The sequence below is a fragment of the Colias croceus genome, chromosome 15 (assembly GCF_905220415.1).
Source record: "Colias croceus chromosome 15, ilColCroc2.1".
In the NCBI taxonomy this organism is placed as follows: Eukaryota; Metazoa; Arthropoda; class Insecta; order Lepidoptera; family Pieridae; genus Colias; species Colias croceus.
Window position 1 is genome coordinate 3,242,601 of NC_059551.1, and position 25,213 is coordinate 3,267,813.

At 33.6% G+C, this 25,213-nt stretch overlaps 1 protein-coding gene across 2 annotated transcripts; it reads right to left on the bottom strand.

Annotated features, from left to right (window-relative positions):
* Positions 1-2,075: 2,075 nt before the first annotated feature.
* On the bottom strand, positions 2,076-24,559 carry LOC123697788 (6-phosphofructo-2-kinase/fructose-2,6-bisphosphatase-like). 2 transcript variants are annotated; one of them, XM_045644331.1, is made up of 9 exons: positions 24,078-24,559; positions 20,573-20,914; positions 14,795-14,929; positions 11,895-12,055; positions 9,949-10,338; positions 7,758-7,979; positions 4,829-5,063; positions 4,214-4,341; positions 2,076-3,312 (listed from the first exon to the last, which is right to left on the bottom strand). In XM_045644331.1, exons 2-9 carry the CDS (start codon positions 20,901-20,903, stop codon positions 3,205-3,207), a joined length of 1,710 nt encoding a protein of 569 aa, XP_045500287.1. In that variant the 5' UTR covers positions 20,904-20,914; positions 24,078-24,559; the 3' UTR covers positions 2,076-3,204. The 2 variants fall into 2 exon arrangements, with proteins under 2 accessions (XP_045500287.1, XP_045500288.1); XM_045644332.1 differs by lacking the exon at positions 20,573-20,914 and having other exon boundaries at positions 24,078-24,557.
* Positions 24,560-25,213: the final 654 nt, after the last annotated feature.

Below are 25,213 nucleotides of genomic sequence, written 5' to 3' on the forward strand. Positions count from 1 at the left end.
GGGCATATGGGTAGTCATCGAACAGTCACTAGACCGTGGCAAGTGATTTCATTGGATCTCATGGGACCATTTCCTAAAAGTAAAAACTGTAACACCATGTTACTTGTTACATGTTTATTTAGTAAATTTGTTCTTCTATTTCCCCTACGAACGGGAAAAGCCGATAAGATTTGTGACATTATTGAAAAACAGTTTTTACTGTTTGGAGTGCCTCAAGCGATTATTTCAGATAATGGGAAACAATTTGAATCCCATTTATTTAAGGATTTGATGACGAAATACAATACCAGTATCTGGTATACGCCCAGTTACCATCCCCAAAGTAACCCAACAGAACGCGTCAATAGAGTTGTTGGCACTATGATCTCAACATATATTAATAAAAAAAAACATAATGAATGGGATGTACATTTACACAATTTTGGTCATGCCATTAGAACATCGATTCATGAAACAACAGGTTTTACACCATCATACTTATTTCTTGGTAGGGAGACTGCTGTACCTCCAAAAATCTTAAATTCGAGGGATTCGCAAATAATAGATGTTGACTCTATCGTCATTAAGACCGATGATTATTTGATGGATTTAAAGAGAAGAAGCCAACTTTTTCGCGATGTTGAGCATAAAATTAAGACCTCGCATTATAAAAGTTCAAAATTATACAATATTAAACGTAGGCGGGCAAATTTTAACATAGGTGATGTAGTTTGGAAAAGAACTAAGTTGCTTTCTAATGCTAGTAATAAATTTATGGCAAAGTTAGCACCTAAATTTGAAAAAGCCATAATAGTAGCTAAGTTATCAGATAACATCTATCGTCTTAATAATTGTCATGGTAAATCAATAGGTATTTGGCATGCTAAGGATTTAAAGCCACTCTGGCGTGAACATAACGCATGAAAGAAATGAGATGCATAGACTATGACATCTCATTTCTTGTGTTGGTTGGGGGAATGTTATGTTTGGTAAACTAACAATAATTGTAACGCAGTTTCACAACTTGAGCTATCGTACGAGTGGCTCAGTGGAACTAACGTGGAGCATCGATCCGCGGGTCGTGAGTTCAAATCCACACAAATCTCAATGCATTTTTTATAATTATTAATATTTTTAGAAACGTCTGTAAATCTTTATCGGATTGTCATTGAAAGGTCAGTGGCCGTTGAGCAGTGGATCTCGGTACACTGGTTGTTGGTTTAATTTGTTTGAAATAATAATATATATAAGTGTTATTATCCTAAGTTTGTGCTATTATTTTCGTGCGAGAAGGGGTAAGTCGTAGTTTTAGTACTATAATGTTAAGATTATGGAAACTCAAAAGTAAATAAAATTGTGTTTTGTTTGTAGCCTATATGAAACGCCTTCGATCTCACGATCAAAATTATACGCATTCGATATCCATACGACTGTTTATTACTACCGGAGCTAACTAAAGGCAGGGATTGGAAGGATCCCGTTTATGAATAAAATCCTCCTGGCGCCCTCATTAATTTGCTAAGATTACTTAGATATAAGTTTTGTTAAAATAAGCTAGTTAGTTACTACTTAACACTTAATTATTATCCTGTGGTTAAGTCTAACCGTTTTTTGTAATGAGTGCATGTAGTTCTTGCTTTAAGTTAACATTTCCATTGATTGTGTACGTCAATGAAATAAAACGTTTTCTTTATAATAGCATAGTTGTTTATTTCCAAATTCATAATATCATCGTGTGCTTAGGAAAAATAACCCATAACAATATATTATAAAGCTGAAGAGTTTGTTTGTTTGAACGCGCTAATATCAAGAACTACAGGTCCGATTTTTTAAATTCGGATTTCGGTATTGGATAGGCTAGTCTATATATCATCACGCTAAGACCAACAGAAGCAGCACCACGCGGAGCGCAGCAACCTAATAACTCATCTATAATATCTCATTCTTACATGATGCTACTTAATGTACTATTTAATATAAATAAAGTCAGAAACTAATACTTTATTGATAACTTTAAGCTTTTGCTTACTGCTTTAAAGTAAGCTCAATATTTTTTTCTTATACATCAACAACTTAAAACCAAAATAAAACACTCATTTTGTCATACTATTTTATTATAAAAATTAAAAGTACATTCTATTGTAAGAAATAATTGCCAGTAGGTAATTGACCATCCAAGATTACAATATAGTACTATTTTAACAATAGTTCTTACGTCTGTTGAGAGCCTAAGCTTAGAAGTAAAATTAACATTACGTAAACATAAAACTCCATCGTCATAAACTTCTAATCCATCTAAACACCTCACGAGAGCATACATTGCTGATAAGATCCCGGCAGTTATCAGAAATGCGAATAATCGCTTACAAATTACAATGTAATTGACATCTTACGTGATGCTACTTAATGTCTGACTACATACTAAAAAAATAATAAAAATACGTGGCATAGCGGGTACACTTACGCAACATACGAAAATACAATATGAAATTATTACTAAGATATGTGATCGGGTGATCAGTGGTGACGTAACTAATACTTAATAATACGCTATTCTATTTATATTGATTCGTATCTCGCCACTCCCCTCTAATGTGATAACTCGCACACGATACTTTATTTATTACTATTTCAATAACGTGAATACATCGAAAAATAAAAAATAACTTAATCAATAAAAATTCGACTTAATGGAGAACAAAATAAGTGCTAAAGTAAATTAAGATAGAGGTACCACAGTGTGGCATACTTAAAATAGAACCTAAAACAATTGACGAAACTTTTAACATCAGTCTTTAAACGTAGCTTCACTTGAAATCAATCACAAAGTTCATGGTATATAGAGACGTCAGCGCTGGATGTTCTATTGCTGAGCGACTATGACGTCATAGCACATGGCCTTTCACAACCACGGCGCGATCCCGACTGGCGTATTCACACATGTTTGGACATGTTAGCACGTGTTTGGACATGTTGACATGTTTATTCGTGTATTCACGTGTTTACACACATGTTTGGACGTGTTAGCACACCTATAAGTGGACGTTTAAACACATGTTTGGACATGTTTACACACGTGTTTGAACTTGTTTACACGTGCTTATACGCATGTTTACACACACGTTTTACACGTTTGGACATGTTTTGACATGTTAGCTCAATACGAGCCTCATCTAATGCTGTTTCGGTATCACTCGCGCGGACAGACCGCGCGCTGAACGAGGCCTAAAGTTGCGCCTCCGTCGGGTTCTGCCACAAGTTGGACGGCAACGTGTCGTAGTGAGACGGTACTGTTAATAGTGCGTCCGCTGTTGTCCTGTTTATTGAGCAATTCTGGAAAACAAATCGATTGATTTATTATCTAATAGGTATCTATTTGTATACTAATTATATAAAGCTGAAGGGTTTGTTTTATATATTTGTTCGTTTGAACCACGTTTGAACGCCCTAATGTCAGGATCTACTCGACGAATTTCATAAATTATTTTACTGTTGGATAGATACGTGATCCCTGAGTGAGCTATACTATTTTATATACCACGGGCGGACCACTAGTACTCAGTATTTTGTAATTATTTATTATTATGCTAAATATATTGTATTGCGAATAGACTGGCCTGTCAATGTGTGAACTGTGAAGCATTACTGTGTGCGTGCTTCAAAGTTGGAGTTATGTTCATATTGTTTTTTTATCAATGTAATGTTGCTAACACAGATCTAATCACAATATTATGTAAGTACTAACAAAATGAGTTTAAGTTGCTCATACAAATGAATATTCTAAATATTTGCAGACTTGATATCGCAATCGCTATGCGCACATAATAAGCGATAAAAAGAACAAACGAACTCCGTATGTCGCTAGCCAGAGCCAGTCATTTTATTGTCATTTTGCTGCATAATCAACCATTATTATGGTCAACTAATAATTTCACGACCAAGCGTTTTAGAAAAATCATATAAAATACCAACTAAAATAGCTTTGTTTATTTCTAACTAGATTTCCGCCCGCGTTTTCAAAGAAAAAGCTTGGTTCCCGTTCCTGTGGCTTAAGCTTGAGCTTTTAGTCTTATATTTAGCTACCTACATGCCAAATTCCATTGTTATCGGTTCAGTAGTTTTGACGTAAAAGAATAACAAACATCCGTCCATCCATACTGACAAACTTTCACGTTTATAATAGGACGATTTACCTATTACGTTATTGTAAACAATAAATATTTTGCAATGTTACCTTGGGTTGTTTGCGGTGCGTGTCCACACATTCTATAGGCAGTTTTATCATTTCCACCTTATATTTGTAACCGTATGAAGACAGCTTAACGATTGTGTGAAGTGGCACGTTCATGTAGGGCAACTCGTCTGAAAGCAAACGGTCTATATTTAGCAGAAGTTTCTAGAGTTTCTTAGAACAATGTATGTAGGTCGTGTTATAGATGATGATTGATAGTGTGATCATTCATTATGTGAACTTGCATGTCACTGCTTCCTTGAAGTACGAGGAACACATTTGTCTAAACACATAATTCATAATAATGACAGAATATTACATGGCCAATTAATGATCTTAGCTCAAACACATATTTTCGAATCAACATTTCTGATTAAAAAATGGATACATTCCTTAATCAATAATCTCAATAAAAAACAAATAAAATTGTGAGGAGATCTATATTAATCGACTTAATTATGAGACACTTTTGTCTATCCAAAAAAGTAATCCAAATAAGCATTTCTTACTATTTTAATGAAATGAAATAAATCAACAATTTAAATTAAAACGAAAAATACAAAGTATCGAAACATAATGACACAAAAAACTTCACAATTAAAGTTAAAAGATCCTTACCAAGTTTAGCATCCAGGAAGTATCCTAGCATACATCTCAAGACCGCTTGATGGCCAACCACCACCACATTGTCCTCATCCTCCAAAGCTGACAGCACTGGGCGCAAACGAGTCATGATATCTATATAGGACTCCCCCCACGGGTATCTGTAGCGAAGCTTGTCTTGGTCACGCCAAGCGAACTCCTGAGGGAATCGTTCCTGCATCTCCTCGTAGGTAAGACCTTCGCAAATGCCCTGGAAAATTAAGGACAGGTAAGTAAATATAGTGTAAGCTTATCTAGGATGGTGTTAAAAAGACTAATCTTTAAAGTGTTCCAAGGTAGCCTACTGCCTACGAGAGGTAGACATTTTAAATGTCAGATAGTGTAAGCCTTGTGTATGCTTATCTAGGTTGGATTTCAATTTTTTTTAAGTTTTCCAAGTAAGCCTACAGCCTACTAGAGATCTATCCCTGGGAGAGATTAGCTCAGTTGGTGTGAAAAATTAAAAATAACGTTTTCCAAGCCTGAATTTCATGACAATAGATAACACGACACATTTTCTTTGCTCTTTAAAATTTGGGGATATTTGAGTCATATCTATAGATTTATGTCGTTGTAAGTAAATTGATTCATAGATATTTTTAAACAAAATCTTATCGTTATCGTTAAAAACATGCCTTTTCAATGTTCTAGCAAATTCGATACTCGGATTAAAAGCAAAACCTTGGATAATTTTCAATCAACAACGCAATTAAATAGACAAATTATAATGATTGGGAATAATTTCTTTTCAAGGTCTGGCCGGGTTGTCATCGCTTAAATTTTAATACAGATTTATAACTAGAAATTTTGTTAGCTCGCCAATTGGCGTACAAACTTCATTCAAAGAGAATACTTAGTATATTCTGATTTCTACCGGTTTTATCGCATATAGTCATTCTGGTAAATAATCTTGGCGTGAAATAGTAATAGGAAAAGTTTATATAAATGGATCTATTATCATCTTGTGATTTTCCCGCATCGCAAATAATGTTCTTCGATTTCCTGCTAATTCAAGCGTAAACAATAAACAGTTTATGTAAAAAAATAGTAAATGTTATTCAAATATTCAGTACTGTGCCATGTATATAAGCGGAGTACATTTAAAGTGATGAATAATAGAAGCATATGTAAAGAGACGAAATATATTGAACCATGACTAAAGAATATGCAAAAATATTTGCTATTAGTTAGTACTTAGATTATACATATGTGACTGGATATAAAGTTTGAATATGTTATATTAAATTGACAGGCAAATAAGTATATTTATCATATGTAATGATGATACTTGATAAAGTGTTGCAGAATAAAAGCATATGTATGTTGGATATGACCCCACTTAATGTGATATTTATAACACTATCGGCGTTTTAGTTTTATTATGTCTGCTTTTATGTTCCATATTTGCCACTTAACTATAATCTGGTTATTTTTAATGAATGATTATGAAGCGATAATTCAAGTGTTATGGTTTGTTTGCTTTACATTTATTTAGAACACTTGACTAACTTTACCGATCCTATATTGGCAATGTTTGTATTGTCTGGCGTTAAATTGTGTTCAATTATATTCATAATTGAAAATAACATAATGCGCTTGTTTTACGAGGTATTGTGTATATTTGATATCTTTGGATGAATGCTCTTACAAACACGTGCTAGTTACCGTATCAGGTGACTGCATCTGCACCATTATCTTAAGATAATAGCTCTTTATTTTAAACAAACAATGCTATCCTATAATCGTTTCCTATACAATTAAAATTTTACTTGAGAACAATAGATAAAAATAGCATTCAATTAATTATTTGTAAGTTTAATTAATGTTATTGGTGGCTTATTGTTGTTTATTTATCGGAAATGGATGATGGAGGTGAATAATGACGTCCGATATCTAATTTTGAATGACAGTAGAACCTACAAATGAAAGTTAGGAAAACAATAGATTCCTCTAATATTATTTACAGTTGTCTATAATTATTATCGTTATTTATAAGAAACAAAGATAGAAAAGATTATTTAAGGCGATGTTAATATAGATTTTAGAAATACTACTTATTTATATCTTCTTGTCTCTTGATAAACCAAAATATCTAGCATATGTTTTTTTTTTTAATTTTATAATTAAATATCATATCGCATATTATTTATATTTTTAAGTATACGGTTATTCAACTCAGTATTTATCAATAAGTACCATACATAGAGAGGAAACAGCGTGGTATGAATGTTAAATATATCATCATTTTATAGTCATTACGTATAAATAATTTGATTTGCGATGTGTTTTCCTTATTAAATATGTAATCATATAGGTATTTAATGATATAACGGTAATATTAATATATTGATGATTAAGTTATTTTTTTTTAAATAAGTAGGTAACTAACATATTTTAATGATTCTGCGCATTTTCTATTCTACAAAAAGAATCAATTAGGAAATTAATGTAGGTAATAAGTTTATTTGTAGGTATAATAAATTATGATAATTAACTAAAGAAACCATTTTAGACGAGACTTGTATAATATTATCTGTATAAGTATACATTCCCATAATCTGTGAATTTAAAATATCAATCAAATTAAAATTTTAAATCTCCTAATTTTTGCCTACAATGCAATTCAAGTAAGAATAGGAACGTCATTGGTACGAATTAACAGCTATGACGTCACAATATGGCAATTGGCAATCGCATAGAATATGATAGAACTTTCCAAATTCAACTCTGATGAATCGTTTTGGCGCCAAAACTTCCGCGGCGGTTAGCTTGTGCATCGCAGTTCGGAAGTCCGAACCGCCGTTGGCTCGTGACCTAGTGTTGATATGTTCGGCCAATGCGTGCGCGTAACATTGGCCATGTGGAAATTTCCAAATTTAAAAAAAAATCTAAATTCAAATCTTACCGCATCCAGTTCATTCAGCGCTCTGACAGCTCGTTTTGGCGCCATAATTTCTGCGGCGGTTTGTTTTGTGCGTCGCAGTTCCGAAGTCCACACGGCCATTGGTTCGTGGCCGGCGATGGCGTTGATATGTTCGGCCAATGCGTGCGCGTAACGTTGTCCACGTGGGGATAGGTTAGCATCACCGCCTATACGGCCGAGCACGTTGTATTCGCTTTCACCGTGCTGTAGAAAAAAACATGTTATAGTAGAGCCATTTTAATAGGCAACATTTGACAGTCCAACAAAATTCAACAACGTAACCTAGTAACGACGACATAGAATAAAATGATATTTCGTTTTGTTAGATCTGCACATTTGCTTAACTTTTTTCAATTACGATTACATATTTATTATAATAATGACCGACACAATTAATTTTAAGATTTCATTTTACTGATAAACCATTCTAAACATAATAAACAATTTATGAATTGAAGAACTGACGTCGCTACAATTTTGTGTCAATAAACCTTTTTTCTTTTTAAATACCAGAGATGTTACTCTAAAAATCGAAATCTGACATCTAGAATTGAATGCATCGATTTCTTGTGGATAAAAGTCTAAAATCATTATAAATTAATAAATTCGATTGACAAATGTTTCAAATCCGTATCGATTAATTCACTTTAATCGATGTTTTTAAGCAGATTACCTCTCTTCGAAGATAAAATTGATAGACGTCAAATGTTGCCTATTAAATTGGCTCGACTATAACTTCTATATTGCTTGTAATTTGTCAATTTATTCCAAGGACGATTATTCATAATTTTTAAATTCTAAAACATTAATAATAATTAATCTACGCATCAAACATTTGCAACCCGGCGTTGTTTATATGCATTTATTGTCACAAACGCGAATGTTTGTAATAATGTGTGGATGTTTGTAACTTATACACGCAAATACAGCATTGGATACGTATGAAAATTTGATACTAGGATAGTTTAGTCTGGATTAGCACATAACTTTTTTCTTGGATAGACGAGTGAAGTCGCAGGTTTCAGCTAGTCAATCCATATTTATGGCTAGGCCACACCTATGAGGGTATGGCCGTTTGGACTTTGTGCCATAATTTATTACGCTGGCCAAGTGCGCTAAATCATAATTTCAGCCAATGCATAAATGTACCTATGCAAAGCAAAAATAAACACCAGTGTCCAATGTGACCTGGATCGGACGAATTTTACGACCTATTTAAGAGTCAATACTCGGAATAAAATTTAGAATGTGTCATGGAGATTAAATATTTGCTACTTAGACTACGTGAAGCAAAATAATTTTTGTCCATTTCGTTTAAAACATAATTTTAAAGTTGATTTTGCATTAAACAGTTTATTGGATGATAATATTATGTATTCTATTTAAATGGAATACATAAAATATTAGATAATACTGACTTCTCTGGTTTTACAAAGTGATTACAAAACTTGACACGGGTCTTTATAATCTACGAGACTAAGATAATGGAAATAAACCGAAATACCTAATTAGCAAAAATATGGCCCCTGACCGAAATTAGATAAAAAAATAATTTAATTAGGATTCCTTCGATAGTATGATAGTAAATCTAGGTCGGCAGTGATAATAACAATGCTTATTAAGATTGGAATCAATGAATCTATTGCGAATAATTTATTAATAAGATTAGTAATTTCAAACTCTAGGACAAGACATATCTCATTAAAGATAATATGAAATAATAATACGTAGGCAAGATTCCACATCACGTTGTCGCTCCCCCAGCCACGTGGACATTATCAAATCTAAAACGAGCATTATGAATAACATCCACAAATCCTTACAGACGGTTGTTTTCGTATCAATGTTTACTTGAAACGATATAAATATCTTGTTTATAGATTTAAACTATCGATCGAGACGGATCTCGGAAAACATGTTTGTAATTAGTTTTATTGATGCAAATTATTAATTAACTAGCTTCCGCCCGCGACTTTGTACGTGCATCTCCGTTTTTCCCTGTTCCCGCAAGAATTTCGGGAAATCCTTTCTTAGCTGATGCCTACGTCCTAACATCTACCTGCATGCCAAATTTCAGCCCGATACGTCCAGTGGTTTGGGCTGTGCGTTGATAGATCACTATATCAGTCACCTTTGAGTTTTATATTATATAGATTACATAAATTCTGCTTACCCGAGTGAAAAATAGGGTTTGTGGTAATGCCCGCATCCCGGATAGATAGCCAAGAATGCCTGACTCCTTTTGTCCGACGACTTTGTGCGCGGTGACAGTTTCACCCATATTCTCGACCCTTACGAAGCTGATGTTTTCTATGGTCGCGTCTATAGGCTCGTATTGTCTCATGTAATGTTCCAATTTCTTGCGCAGGTCATCGACCGCTTCTTCCTCACTCATTGTCTTATAATCAGCAGAGTAATGTAATATCTCAATAATGTTCCTCTCGAGTAACTCCTGGTCTTCGCACACGCACTCTATGAACAAAATACGGAAGCCCATTTCCGTGAGACAGTATTCGTTCAGATCCCGGCGTTGCTCCCGCGTTATGTTGGTTCCGTCGAAAATCTGTAAATAAAAACTGAATTATACACAAGATGACACACCTCCATACAAACAATGATAAATGACATACTTTATTGTGTAAGGAACCCTTTGCTTGAGGAGAATTTAAATATTGTAAAACATGATAGGCACTTAAAAATAGATCTTCTCTAATAAACGTTGGACACTCTATTTTGCTTTACATTAATTTTGACAGTTTTAACGGCTCTATTACAGTTTTTATTTGACTACAGTTCAACGACATTAACGATCATGTTTCACTTTTTATTGTATCAAAATTTTTCCACGCCAATTAAAAGTCGCGGACTATCTAGATATTTATTATCTTAATATATATAAATCTCGTGTCACAATGTTTGTCCTCAATGGACTCCTAAACCACTTAACCGATTATAATAAAATTCGCACACCATGTACAGTTCGATCCAACTAGAGAGATAGGATAGGTTTTATCCCGGAAATCCCTCGGGAACGGGAACTATGCGGGTTTTTCTTTGAAAACGCGGGCGAAGCCGCGGGCGGAAAGCTAGTATTATATAAGTTATTTATGACGAATTCTGAGAAATCATTAAGAGTAAACAGTAAAGTTTATCATTCGAGTAAGTCTAATAATACAAATAATGTAGTACATACATGTGTTCTATTTCAAGAGTATTTATTGTTGGCACTGTTCGCATTAACTACAACGCATTTTATATTTATACCCTCATTTAAGGACACTATTTGTAATAATTGTTAATACGTCTATTCTCATTTTATTTGCATTATAAATAACGATAAATATAGTAATATAGGTATCTAACTAGAAAGATAATTTCTAAATTTAAAATACAGGTCTAAAATCTATATTTTAAAAGGTATCATTCAAAGTTAGGGTAGACCGGTAGAGATTAGGTACCTTAACCCTTACCTACCTACCTGTTTCAATTTATGGTATTTAAAAAGGAAAAATCATGCATTTAAGGGTTAAACCTTTACCGTACCACCACATTGTGGAATTGTTTTTCTATGTGTCTTTTAACGTTCTGCTAAAAATTAAGAAATGCTAATTGAAATTAGTAACACTTTTGAAATTTAATGTTCATATGAATGGAAGTCTGTGTTGAATACTTGTTACAGTTGATGATGACATCACGAATAAAATAAAAACAAGGCGTAATATCTGATAAACTAGCTTTTATCAAGGGTCAAACATGTTTTGTTCTACGAAATGATTAAATCGATTATCAAGTTAATACATAATTGATAATACGATATTTCAGAGATACATTTTCGGACTAAGAATGGTAAAAAGCTTACTAATAATAAAAAGTTGAAGAGTTTGTTTCAACAAACTTATCTCAGAATAAAAACAAGATGGATAATCCAATCACGTTGCGACACAGAATAAGAGCGAAACATAAATGAAAAATATCAAAAATTCACTCAATAATGGAGTAGGCTAGCAATGGCAAGCAACGACCATTTGGAGCGGATCGTAAATGAAAAATTTCGCAAAATAAGAGTTAAAAATCAAAATCCAAATTACCTAAGTAAGTATTAAAATAATTTTCACTTACAGCAACACTGTTCCCATCCTTCAGCCACAGGACCGCGTCTTGCACAGCTTCCCGCGCGCTCTGGCGACGAATCGCAGAACCTTGTTGATTGTCCGCGCGGAAAATGTCGTGCGTGCCGTATAGCGCCATGTGGCGACGGCGGTATTCGCTGCAGTCGAACACTGTGATCAAAGTGAAGATTTTTAAGTTTACCACTTTCAAAGAGCTTATAAATATTTGTAAAATTATAAAAGGAAAGAAGAAATTCAATATTTGAAGTAGAGAAAATTCGAGATAAGGGTTACAGAGGTACAGGGTTACAAATCTTGGCTCATGATCGATTTGTTTTTATTTTTTAATTAAAAGTTTATTCGTTTTTAGACTATTGTAAGTACATATAAATAAATCTGTGTTATTGGGTTGGGGTATTTAAAAGTATCTTTACGTCACAAACATAAAAAAGGTTTACAAGAACTGTTTCTTTTTAAATGTACGATAAGATATATAATGTAGATAATAATAAAAATGTTAGAACGATACGTACATATGTTTAATAAATAAATAATTTTTAAATTCTGTTTGTCTTTGAGAATAATCAACTTAATCTATCAAATATCAAACTAATATCGCTGTTAGAAATTACGTTATCTTTCTTGTTTTTCTATTCGATAAGATAGATAAGTTCTACAAACTAAAAATCTATTTAAAAATATTTAACATAGTAGGTAATTGCATGTACTGATTGGTCTTTATTTTATCATTAAGTACACTTTTTCTATTTGTTTTTTGTTATACCTACCTATTTAATTTTATCTTTTCATTATTCAAATTAAACATCAGTTTAAATATCGCAATCGAATAAGTTATTTAACGTGCAGTTAATAACTATGAATGTCCTTCGAACATATCGATTTATTTACTTAATTAAAAATTGATGATCCTCAATTTTAAAATGCAAATTTCAATATTCATGCTAAATGCTTTTAAACGTTAATTTCCTTAGAATATTAAGCAATTATTGCAGAATAATTCCATTTTATATTACGGTGCATTTACACCAAACGAGCGAATGCTCATTCTAACTCCACTATGACTAATTATTTTAGTATAAACAGGCGTAGAACATTCTTTGCGCTTTAGTGCATTCGAAAAGATTCTATGCAATGTACTTATACTGAAGTTTTCGTTTAGACTAAAAGATCACGAAATAATTCTCTTGTCCTAGCTCTATGTTCGTTTGATGAAAAGGCACTCTTACGCGTTTACAAACTGTATGTAGGACACATAGAATAGGCAATAGGTATAATGTATATGATACAAGTAGATATATTTTATAACCTGAATAACATAAATAGAGTGAGATACCTTTAACGAGGTCAAGGCGATAGATTTAGTATCGTGTGCCTTTCCAACTAAATATGTGCACGATAAACTAATTTGACTTTTAAATTTATCTCTATTATGAACAAATATAGATCCAGACCAAATTTAAATTTATTTATTTATTTTTTTTGTATGGTGTTTCTCAATGTTAGCCAGAAGGGCTACTACATTTTAACGCGGACGCGGGGGTGAACTGAAGGTTCACCCTGGTAGCGACATGCACAAGGGCGTCCCCCCTTGACGGGGACCACGAACCTCGGCTTGAGCTGTCGCTTGAGTGGAGGAGGCCAGAAGGGCCCTAATCGGACGGGATTTAAATTTAATAATAGGCAACTTGTATGATGTAATCTTCTTGGATGTAATACACAGGGTTTTGTGTCAACTTTACTCTATTTCTCTATTTATAAACTATCTCCAATATAAAAAATAATACTTTGACCTTGATTTGACCTTTTCGGTCTATTGTATTATCACAGATATTACAAATCATATTATATGTCATGGGAACAGAAATACAAACATAATATATGATTAACCAATTTTAGAACAATAGATATGTTGTTAGTTAAATATTTTCTAAGTATTTTATGTTTCCTACAATAAAATGATAAAATTAATTTTATCTTTTATTACCTCACGCTTTCAATACGTAATGGCAATAAAAATTTTATAACAAGGAAATCACAAAGCTTCATAAATTATATATCGTAGTTACCTACAATAATTATAAGGTTAATTTATGATTTATATTTCTTTCGATTGTATTTTTGTATATTTATTCATTGTCAATTGAACATAGGTAAGTAGAAGGTACTATGTATATTAATAACTTACCTATTAATTAAAAGTGTGTAATTAAACCTTGCTATCTGTAATTACTTCTTTAAATGCTAATCTTCTTACTTTTTTTGCTAATAATTTTCACTGTAATTCAATGTTAAAATTTAACGGACGTACTCATGAACACTAGTTCACCTAAAATACTCCAGCAAAAGGTAGTGTTAAATGTTAATTAAATCCATACTAATACTAATATTATATAAATGCGAAAGTAACTCTGTCTGTCTGTCTGTTACTCAATCACGCCTAAACTACTGAACCAATTTTCATGAAATTTGGTATGGAGATATTGTGATACCCGAGAAAGGACATATGCTTCTTTTTATCCCGGCAAAATGGCGCAATCCCGGAAATCCCACGGGAACGGGAACTATGCGGGTTTTTCTTTGACTGCGCGGGCGAAACCAGGGGCGGAAACCTAGTTTTCTTTAAAGCATTGCTTCCACAAACATTTATATTATCTTATATCTGTTCTCAAGCATATACACAATCACATAAAAAAGAGCTACATACATCACAAAAAAAAAACATTTAAATTTACCTACTTAACTACCTTCACTAAAATAACTTCCTCGTCTACATTTCCATTAATTTCCCAGCTAACCGAATCAGAAGATTATAAAAACTCCAACTCTATTCATTCCAGTTTAACCAAACCAGAAGAGTAAAGAAATTCCAACTCATCCAGCACATCTTACCTTTAGTGCTCTCCCCATTCCAGTTGAGATGCCGTGACAGGCGATGCGCCAGCTGGCTCTTGCCGCGGGCCGGTAACCCGACCAACGCGATCAGTAGCGGCGCGAATTGGCTTACACGTCTTGTACGAAGGGACACTGTAACAAACGAATATAACATAAATTTGTATGATGTAGAAGTGTGAACTATGAGAAAATCTATTTCTATTATTTTTATAAGTTAGGATTGCACAAGTTAGCAGAGAGACAGAATTAGGAGAGAGACTCTCGTGGGCAATTTAATCACGCATCGGATTTCATGCAACTAACGGGGGCATTCTCCGGCTAAATATCGAAGGTACTACTACTTATAGAAGAACATAACGTTTATAGGATTATAGATGTTCCTAGTATTTCCAATAATCATTTATTAGTACCAAAGGATCTAAAGCTAAGCATCTGGATGCAGATGATAAATAATAGTACCTACTACCTACATCAAGATCAAGATACGGTATTATATCAAGATTCAAGAGCAACAGATATATGAGCACGAGTCGATGGTCGTTTGGAACGCGATATATTTTATGGTCCGTAAATACTAAATAGGATCAGCAAAGCCAGCAATTATTAAGAATTTCGTTGTATTTGTATAGCATTCTCATTGGATGCCAAATAACAAGATGTAGGAACCTTTTTCGCAATTGGAGTAAATTAGTGCATTTTACAACTTTATGTAGAGTTATGATTTGATGTAGAGTCATTGTCGAGTCACGATTTTTTTAAGACTTTAATGATGAACAAAATTGGAAGGTACCTAATCATTATAATGACTGTAATAGGCGTTTTAAAATTCAGAAGTCATATTTTATAATCGTTCTTAACCTGGTTAATGGTTATTGAAAGAAGATTTCCCTGAATTTATTCCATTCATGATCAATAATCACAGGGTAATCACGCGTAAAGAGAATGACACGCGCCAAATTAGGTACAAATCTGATAAAAATAATTAAATAAAAGTATAATTTAAGTGTAAGCTGAAATTATCAAAAATGAAGCACACAATATACCATTCATAAATCACGACAATGATAAGACAAGGATAAGACATATTATTATGTATTTAATGTCTTCATAATAAATGTCAATAAATATGGATCTAACTAGATCGTTCGTTTAGCATAAACGCATTAGTACCGCATGCCTATAACAGACGTAATAATATAATATTACGTCGAACAAATGTAACATAGCAATGATTCGTCACATTTCCTCATTTTATTTAAAACCTAGCTAACGCCACGTTGATAACAATAATTTTTATTTTTGTCGCGTAAAATGTACGCGTGGCAACGGACGACGCGGTCAGCAACGAAAATACGAAAACACGAAATTGTCAATTGATCAATCTAGCCTGTCGACCAATGGCAACGGTTTATACGGCCGCGCCTTCTCTTGTTTGTTTTTATATCGTAAGCTTACGTCATAGAATAGATGGATAAAAATTAAAATATATTCCTACATCCGTGTGGCAACATTCATAGATTATTAATTAATTATTATTAATAATTGCTATTTGCCATATGGAATGTTTTGGCACTATTTTGGCAGTACGTTGAAATATGTTAGTACTTACTATATTTAGATTCAATCTACTTTCTACGAAGAAATTCTGAGAACACTTTATAATATTAATTGTGCAGGTATTATAATTAATATTGTATAGTAAAGTATTGCCTCTACGACAGGAAAATTAACAAAGGATGGTGTTTTTAAGATTCTTGCGACACGTCATTATAAAATTCTGAAAGGGTATCCATAAAAACACCACCAATTACAATCATACACACCTTGTTAATTTACGCGGATGCAGTCTTGCTAATTTTAAAATACGAAAATGAACAAAGGTATTTTGAAAAAGCGAGTTTCCCTGCAGTTATTCAATGCGATTATATAATATCCTGCATTGAACACATAAAACTCCATACGTAGGCACAATGAATAGAAACGTGTACGGTGAACGTACGCTTGCCAATACAAATGGACTTTGGACCCGCGCGAGTCAAGGAAACTGTTGATCTAGTAGCCAACGCACTTTGCTACATACATGATACAGCTGATATAGGTTAAGGAGATTTATTTTAAAGTCACATGTATGATGTATGACAGATTGTTTTGATTATGCAAGATATTTCAAACGTTTGATTGAGAGCGATATTCAAGGTGAAAGTACGATTCTGCCGCAAAGTACTAATACAGTAATACTAACTAGTAACTGTGTTAGCTACCTACTATTAAGTATTCTGTGACTATGTACTATAATTAAGAAGGTAATAATTGTCCCAAAAAATTCGTTGTTGATGGATGAAATAGGTTACATGAAATTTTTATGTATAGAAAACAAAAATGATAAACAACATGAGCAAGCACTTTAACTAGTTTACTATCTTGGGAGCCTTAGTCACTTTTTATTCCTAAAATAAATTATGATATTATTGTTAAGTTTATTATCAGCTAAAAAATAAGATACGAAACTGCCTCTACTGATTATGATATATCGACTTATAGGTTTCTATTTTTCAAACACCCGATATTAAAAATAATAACTAATTAATGATATTTTATTTTTAACAGGCGACATTGCTAAATAGTCCGCTGACATAATATTTTGCTATGAGCTACGGTGGAGCTACGCTATTAATGATTATTGCGATCAATGATTGACGTCAAAGTTCATGCAAACTGCTCGTGCATAGAACATTGCAGTACCGGGTCATCATTTAACAGTTCCAATATAAATATAAACATTTAACGAGACAAACAACGTTTCATAACATAATGTGTAATTTTCCAAATACAAATACGCTATTAACTACAACGATAATAATTAATTCAGTGAATGACGATTGGCTATTTTCACGAATGCAATAAAGTGCATATATGCGTTGAAGGACTTTTAATGGTTTTCAATTTTCCAATTTAAGTAGTTAAAAATTGGAAATCTAGGCAGTTGATAAATATTTTTTTGTACTTCAGAACCGTTAATTGTATATTCAAGCTTCATGTCCATTAACATTTACATACATGCTTACGTTTCTTTCGCGGTCTTGGACTTTATATACTCTTCATTAATTCCATTAATTGGAAACAATATACACACCACAACATTTTCTCACAATATACAATTGACCTAGTACTACTATATTTAATTGTAGACCTTTGTCAATCACTACCTATATGAAGAGAGGCATGTGACAGAGACTTCGTCAACTTGCTGAAATAAATTTCATTGACTCATTTAATGCGACCAAAATAAAATTCAGACGTGACTTAAATAAGGTTATCATAACTATTAATCTTCATATTATATACAACTAATTAGCTGCAGATATATCGACAGGAAATAATCAATTATAATAACAAAAGAATATAAAAACAACATACGATGTATTTTATCATTTTGAATAAGTTAGAATACTTTAAAAAACATATTGTTAGTCAAAAGCTTTTCTGATAGGAGGCATAGCAATACAGGCTTGATAAAACAGATAAACGTACAGGGGGCATAACAACAACATAAATTATGAAAACATCAAAGTATTATCGCTATTGTTATTATAATTAGGCGATAATAAATTGTTGAACTTCTGTGTGGCAAATTTTCCAAGTGTAACAGATTTGAAAATAATAAGAAACGTTTATATGAATGACATGATACAGATAACCGTATTGAAAGTTATACCTGAAAAGTGATAACTGGAAAAATATCTTTATCGTTATTTGTTCGTGTTTCGTAAGTCAAAGAGTATAATAATATTGTATTTTTCTTTTAGCGAGAGATAAGAGGCTGTATAAATATTTTCACCTATGCTCTATGTTAATATTGATTAACTTGCACCTATCTAAGGACCATAAACAGTGAGTTTATCAGGTCTGTTACCGACCTTGGAACAGTGGGCGTGGTCTGACGTCACTCGACGTGGTCGTTGGTCACATTGTTTCATAATATGTTAGTTTGTACAGATGAACTTGTTCATAAAACCCAATTGATGTGCCACTTGAGTTATTGCGTCCAGTTAAGCTAATAATAGCCTTAAAATTATTGCGGCGATAATGTTGTGAATTGCTGGCTACAAACCGTTAGATTATTTTTCCTGTTTTACTTTGTGCTCTAATTTTAGGAGTAAGATTTTCATTCAAATGTTGAAGTAGGTAAAGAATTTTTAAAAGCTGAACATGCAATATTGAACATCTGTCATGTATTTTGAACGATTCGGAACCTTCCTGCTCAATTTCAATAAGTAATGTGTTTTGAGCACAGAACAGTAATGGTTTTGAGGAAAATATGTCTACATTAACGTCAATTATTGATTGTTTTGAATACCTACTCGATTGTAATCGTGATTCAGCAAAATAATCCCTCAAACATGGCAACATAAATTGCAATAACAATTTTCTTTAATTTTTAAGAAGGTTCGATTTCGACCAACGCAACGTTATAAAAATACAGAAACGGTGGCCAGCATTTTTGATTTCTGAGTAAGTACCCATCACGATGAACTTATTGAGGTTAATAAAGTTTAAGATAAGCCCGGAAAATGAAAGTCAGATGGACAATAAAGTATCACAAATTTTCCGCGTGATGGAGTGACGCATTGAAATTTTCTCAGACCTCTTCCAGCGATGCGATGTGACTTTGGCCGTTTGCCACGTCGAATGATACACTTCTATATCGTGGTCTATGTTTGGTAAATATATTATGGAATTATAAGAGACATCTCCGTCTTTAAATTCGAGCATGTTCAATGTATCTGCAATGTTATCTAAATCTTAAGATTCAAAATAGTTAACGCTATTGCTTGATAGGCTACTTACCTGGATTGTTGGCATTTTTTTTTCTTTGATAATGTAATATGGATATAACATGATATTAGCACTTCTAAGTGGTTCAGCAATCGCAAAATACCGTAAATATTATCACATACTCAATTGTTATGATTTGTGATTATCATAACAGTTTCTTCGAGCACCTTTTTCGAGTTTCAAGTTTGTTTGTAAAAATGTTCTAAATAAAGTACCTAACAAAAAATATTCAAGTTCATTCATTTCCTTTGTATAAGTAAATGCTGTTCCGGATTTCAATGTGAATGTTTTGTACAGCTGACTCGACGTTTTTAAATCATTTGAACGATCTTAAGAGACTGTATTTGAACTCAGGGAAATATAGTAATTTAATTTCTTCCTGGTATTTTACAATTTCTGGGACGAAGCCAAAGACAATTTTGACTTGAGGAGTTTTACTTAATCTTTCAACAGGAAAAATGGAGCACATATAATTATGTCGCCGCATAACAATAGGTATATTTATTTGGCACAAACGAATTGTTTGATAGACCTATATAATAATTAGCCGAGAACCCTCTAATACTGGTCATATACTTTAAAACTGGTGTATAATTACAATCAATAAAATTATTTTTATTGACAATGACCTCTCTGGCGCAAGGTAGGCAACATGCAAGAACTCAACGGAAGCAAAAACTGTGAGGTTCTATCAGGTCTCGTATCAATTTAAAACATGATTCAATTGGGTTTTGGTGTTTAGGTATCCGTATAAAAGTTATGAATTAATGTATTCGGGATGCAAGTTAAAGCCACACCTGAAATATTGATATTCTTAAACGTCATACTTTTAAGTGAATATTATTATATCCATCTCAGCATATATCTTATATGCTGAAATGGTTAACAACCAGGTGCGATTGCTGCTAAATCTGTTAACTGATATGGTCTTGAGCTTACCATTGGCAAGAGCGCCATGCAGGGCTTTCTCCTTGTCCTCCATCATAGCGTGAGCAGTGCTAGCTCCTGGTGCCATCACTATCTTTCTCAAAGAAGGTCTCCGCACTAGTGCGACAATATGCTTCACTCGGTGACTCTGTTGTTTCCGACGACGCGTGCGCACTCTATGAAGGCCTCCAAGCAACTGGCCGCCGACACCGGCGCTTATCACGGATCGACTCTTATCACCGTGGCAGTGATTGCCTACTAACCATATAATAGCGGAGTACACTTTGCAATATATGAGCCAAAAATACAAATACCAGTCCCCTTTAATGCTCAATATCGCCATTAACAGCGATCCTGGAACAAGACAAAACAAATATTCAAAATCTTGACAAAGAAGTAAAAATTGGTAACTACTTAAAAGAAATTTTCTTAAGGATCAGAAACAAATTATACCTAACTACTAAGATGATATTTTAAAACATTTAAACATTGTATGGACTGTGGTTGAGTGTAATTTAAACAATCAGGCGATTGTCCTTTTGAATCGGCAGAACGAGGGATATTTTTAGCTCAACACAATGGGAGCCTATTTTAGACCCGTCATCACTTATCACATACGAGTGCAATTTAATTCATCATCATTTAAGATCATCATGTGATATTAAAACACAAGCTTCAGAATATTCTAAGCCATCTATTCTAAGTATGTGATATGATAATTTTTCTAGATACTATAAACGTGAAAGCTTGTTAGATATTAAACTTTTATTACAAATATTTTGTTTTATCGACATAGATGAACCCAAAGGATCTTGTAATACAGTTAAATGACACTGTTCCGTCAGACTGTCCACTCACACCGTTAGAAGCTGGGACGATGTGGTAGTAGTTTACACAAAACATCACTATCACTACATAGTATAAATTATAAAACAAAGTCGCTTTCTCTGTCCCTTTGTACGCTTAAATCTTTAAAATTACGCAACGGATTTTGATGCGGTTTTTTGTCTTTAGTTTCACAGAGGCGTGGCTCTACCTGCAATGGACCCAATTTTTTTGTAATTCTCGGAAAACCTTAACCGAAGCGAATTGTCTGGTACAATGAGACCTTCATAAGTATTAATTTACTAACGCAAAAAATCGAGTACCTATCCCACTTGTAAGAAAATATATTTTAATGTAGTGGAAAGTACGAGTAGCAACCGCATCTATGTCAAGACCTTGCAAAGCAATTAGGTCAGTTTATTAAAAATTATTTAGCGTTTTTCTTTGAATTGCACTTTTAATTTTTTTAACAACTTTTTGAAAGCGCAGGCGGTTTTGCGAGCACCACTGGTGCAGGTGCATGAATATATAAATTAGATAGTAATCTAGCTCAGAAGAAAAGCAATTAAGATTTTTACAATAACCTTTATGTTATAATTGTTATTTACATTTACTCATATTATGATCATGAAAATGTAATTAGTAAAAAAATTGCTTATCTGTAACGGGAATGGGTGTGTCTCGCTGTCAATAAGCAAGTAAGTACCGTTCAATCAGTCATGTATTTGCCGTTCAAGAAAGTAAGAGCAAGAAATAATTGCAGAAAAGTTCTCTACATTTATTTCATCAAAAACATCGCTAGAAGCAGAGATAAGGAAAATTAAGCTCGTTTAACTTCACGTCTTGAAAAGTCGACACTTAAAATGGGAGACAAGTTTTTCAAGTTTTATCTTTACATATTATAAAGTGAACCTGTACGGCTGGCTGTTTTTCTATTTTGTTTCACAACAAACAATGCGGATATAAAGATATTATGTAAATAGATACACGTTCATAGAAAACAAATGAATGCGTAATGCGATGTGAAATTTCTGTTTCCAATAAAATCCAGACAAATAAAAACTGTTCGACGAGCTCATTTTAGTTTAAATAACTCAAAATATCTGATGCTCTTGAGAACAGGATCGAAACTTCATGATCATAATTTTCCTATCTTGGAGATTCATTCCTAAGTACTGCATTATTCATTAAGAATCTCCTATTTATAATTACATTCAATTCAATCACAACTTATGGAGAGCGTGCAAATGAAGCATGCGCAGCAGGCGGTGTGTTCTTCGTAGGTATGTCAGGCCGGTTGCAGAGCTTCACCGACCGTCAGTGCGTACGTTAGTCGCACATTGTCATAAAATAATATTGTAATACTGTGGTCATATTATGTTACGCGTATTTTGCTACGCACTGCGTACGAGGACCGTCGGTCGAGCGCGTGCGCATGCGTAGCGTCGGTCGACTGACGCGCTATGGAAACAATTTGTTTCCATTTGTTTCAAACAAATGAACGCGTTCAGTGCTGTACCGACCGGTGCACTGACGCGCATGCGTGTATCGTCGTTGTGAACATGAACATCCATACTAGGTCTGGTCAGTTTACTGGTACGCAGAGCACTGAATGACACAAACTGACGGTCGGTCAATGCGTATCGTCAGGGCCGATGGTACGCACCACAGTACGCACTGACAATCGGTGAAGCTCTGCAACCGGCCTCAAACACTGTAAACAATAACTTACTAATGAAATCACCAAGACTAATTCAGAATTCGAAAATATGTCACACCTTTAGTACCCCAAGTGTAAGGTTAAGATTTTTATTAATTCGCATAACATCGAAACATTTTCAAAAATGCAAATGAATCGATATTTTTAAAGGTTACAAAAAGATATAGGATATTGAATAATTTAAACTCAGTAAATTATTTGATTACCTATCCGAATCTCGCTTGCATAAAAATAGACATAAAATTTAAATTGCAAAACAGTTGACAGTCGTTGGAACATTCGCCTCGAAGTTTCTTGCACAGCTCTTTATGTGGTGATAATATTATGAAGATAAATGGCTCGGTATTGGTTGTTGTGGTTATCTTGCTGTAGGTATATTATATTATATACCAGAGCCGATAACCCCAAATAGCCAAGAACTCGGAGCTGTAGCTTTCTATCCATCATTGGTTGTTCTGACCTCGTATTGGCAACCGGTTTCAAGTGGATAAACAATATTATTATGTACAGGATATATTTAAATTTATTATTTCGTAACTTTGATGCTGTTGGTTTAAGTTTACTGTCGCTCGGCTTGGGGGTAAAATTAGATAAGGCGACTCGAATGGAAATGTCATGTTACGTATGCGAAGAATCGGGTGCTCCTTTGTTATTTTCCATTGGTCTGTTTGTTGGCCTTATAGATAGTACCTATCTATTTTACTATTCGCACTCTTAAGTAATGGGCGTTAACAATGTGAAATAGTTACCTAGTTATTAATTATTTGAAGTATAATTATTAATAATTATATTTTATACGTACATCAATTAGTTGAAATAATTATATTATAATTATCTTAATTGCGAGTGTCTTACTAGGTATGCGGTGGTTATGAAGAATGTTAATGGGGACAGTAATTAGAATAATTTGCATGTTTATGATTTTTCTCTTGAATAATTTACCATTAGATTACGCTAAAAAATAAAATAAAATATTACCAGCAACTAAAGGGCTCCTTCGCAGTAATGGTCAGAGGATGTGTGCCGTATAAAATGAACCAAATCGTGGCGCATAGCAGTGCGCCCGTGTATAGCAATGAACGTTTCAATACACATTCGCAATAAGTCCAAACAGACGTAAAAATCCAATTTGTTAACCAATATTCGCCCCCAACATCTCACTGGGAATACAACACAGTAGTTATACAGTTTTGTGCCGTCCTCAATACCGTTCCAATGAAACGACGATATGGTATTGCCACACGCCGCTATTTCACTCCAGACCGTATTTTGCTCATTGTAAAGAATACTTTCGGATATTTAAATTATAATACTACACACTGCCTGCTAATTCAAAGCAGAATAGTTCAGACTGCAGGGAAATAACAACAAATCAACGCGCCTGAAGCTTGCTTAGTACTTGGACTTACAACTTGGCGAAAGCAAAATATTGAAGTGAGCGGGCGAGCGAACGTACCGAAGGAACGCATAAACTGGCGTCGAGCGAAGCGATTAGCGATGGGTGGTCGGACTAGTTCGGGCCGCGCCACCAGCATTGGGGATGGAACACAGCACGCTATATCCATCCTTGTCACACACGAGGAGCTTACAAAACAAATAAATAAACCTGCCAAGTAAACAAACATGTGGGATCCTTTCACTAAAGTCGATGCCCGTCATAACAAAGATACTATAGGTTTACAATGCAGGGAGATAATGCTTTGTGGATGTTTGATACCTAATGTACAAAAGAAGCTTTAAAATATTTTGCGCAAACTTTTCCATTTGTCTTCCCTATCAAAAAATAAACAATATTAACTAGGTATGGAAGTACCTACGTATTGGGTACATTTATTATCAAACAACCTTTACCTACATATCTTAACAACATACATGTGTAATGTGTATTCATAGATTTTTCATACAAAAAATGTTCTACATAATATGTAATGTAACTAATAACATTCATTGTTCTAGTACCCGCTGTACCAGTATTATTCTTGTTTTGTATCCTGAACGCAAGGTCGTGTTCGTTATCAAGTTAAAGTTGTATGTATTATATTTCATTATAGCAATATGATTATAATTAATTATGAAGTTTCAAAATAAATATACATCAACATGTTCTC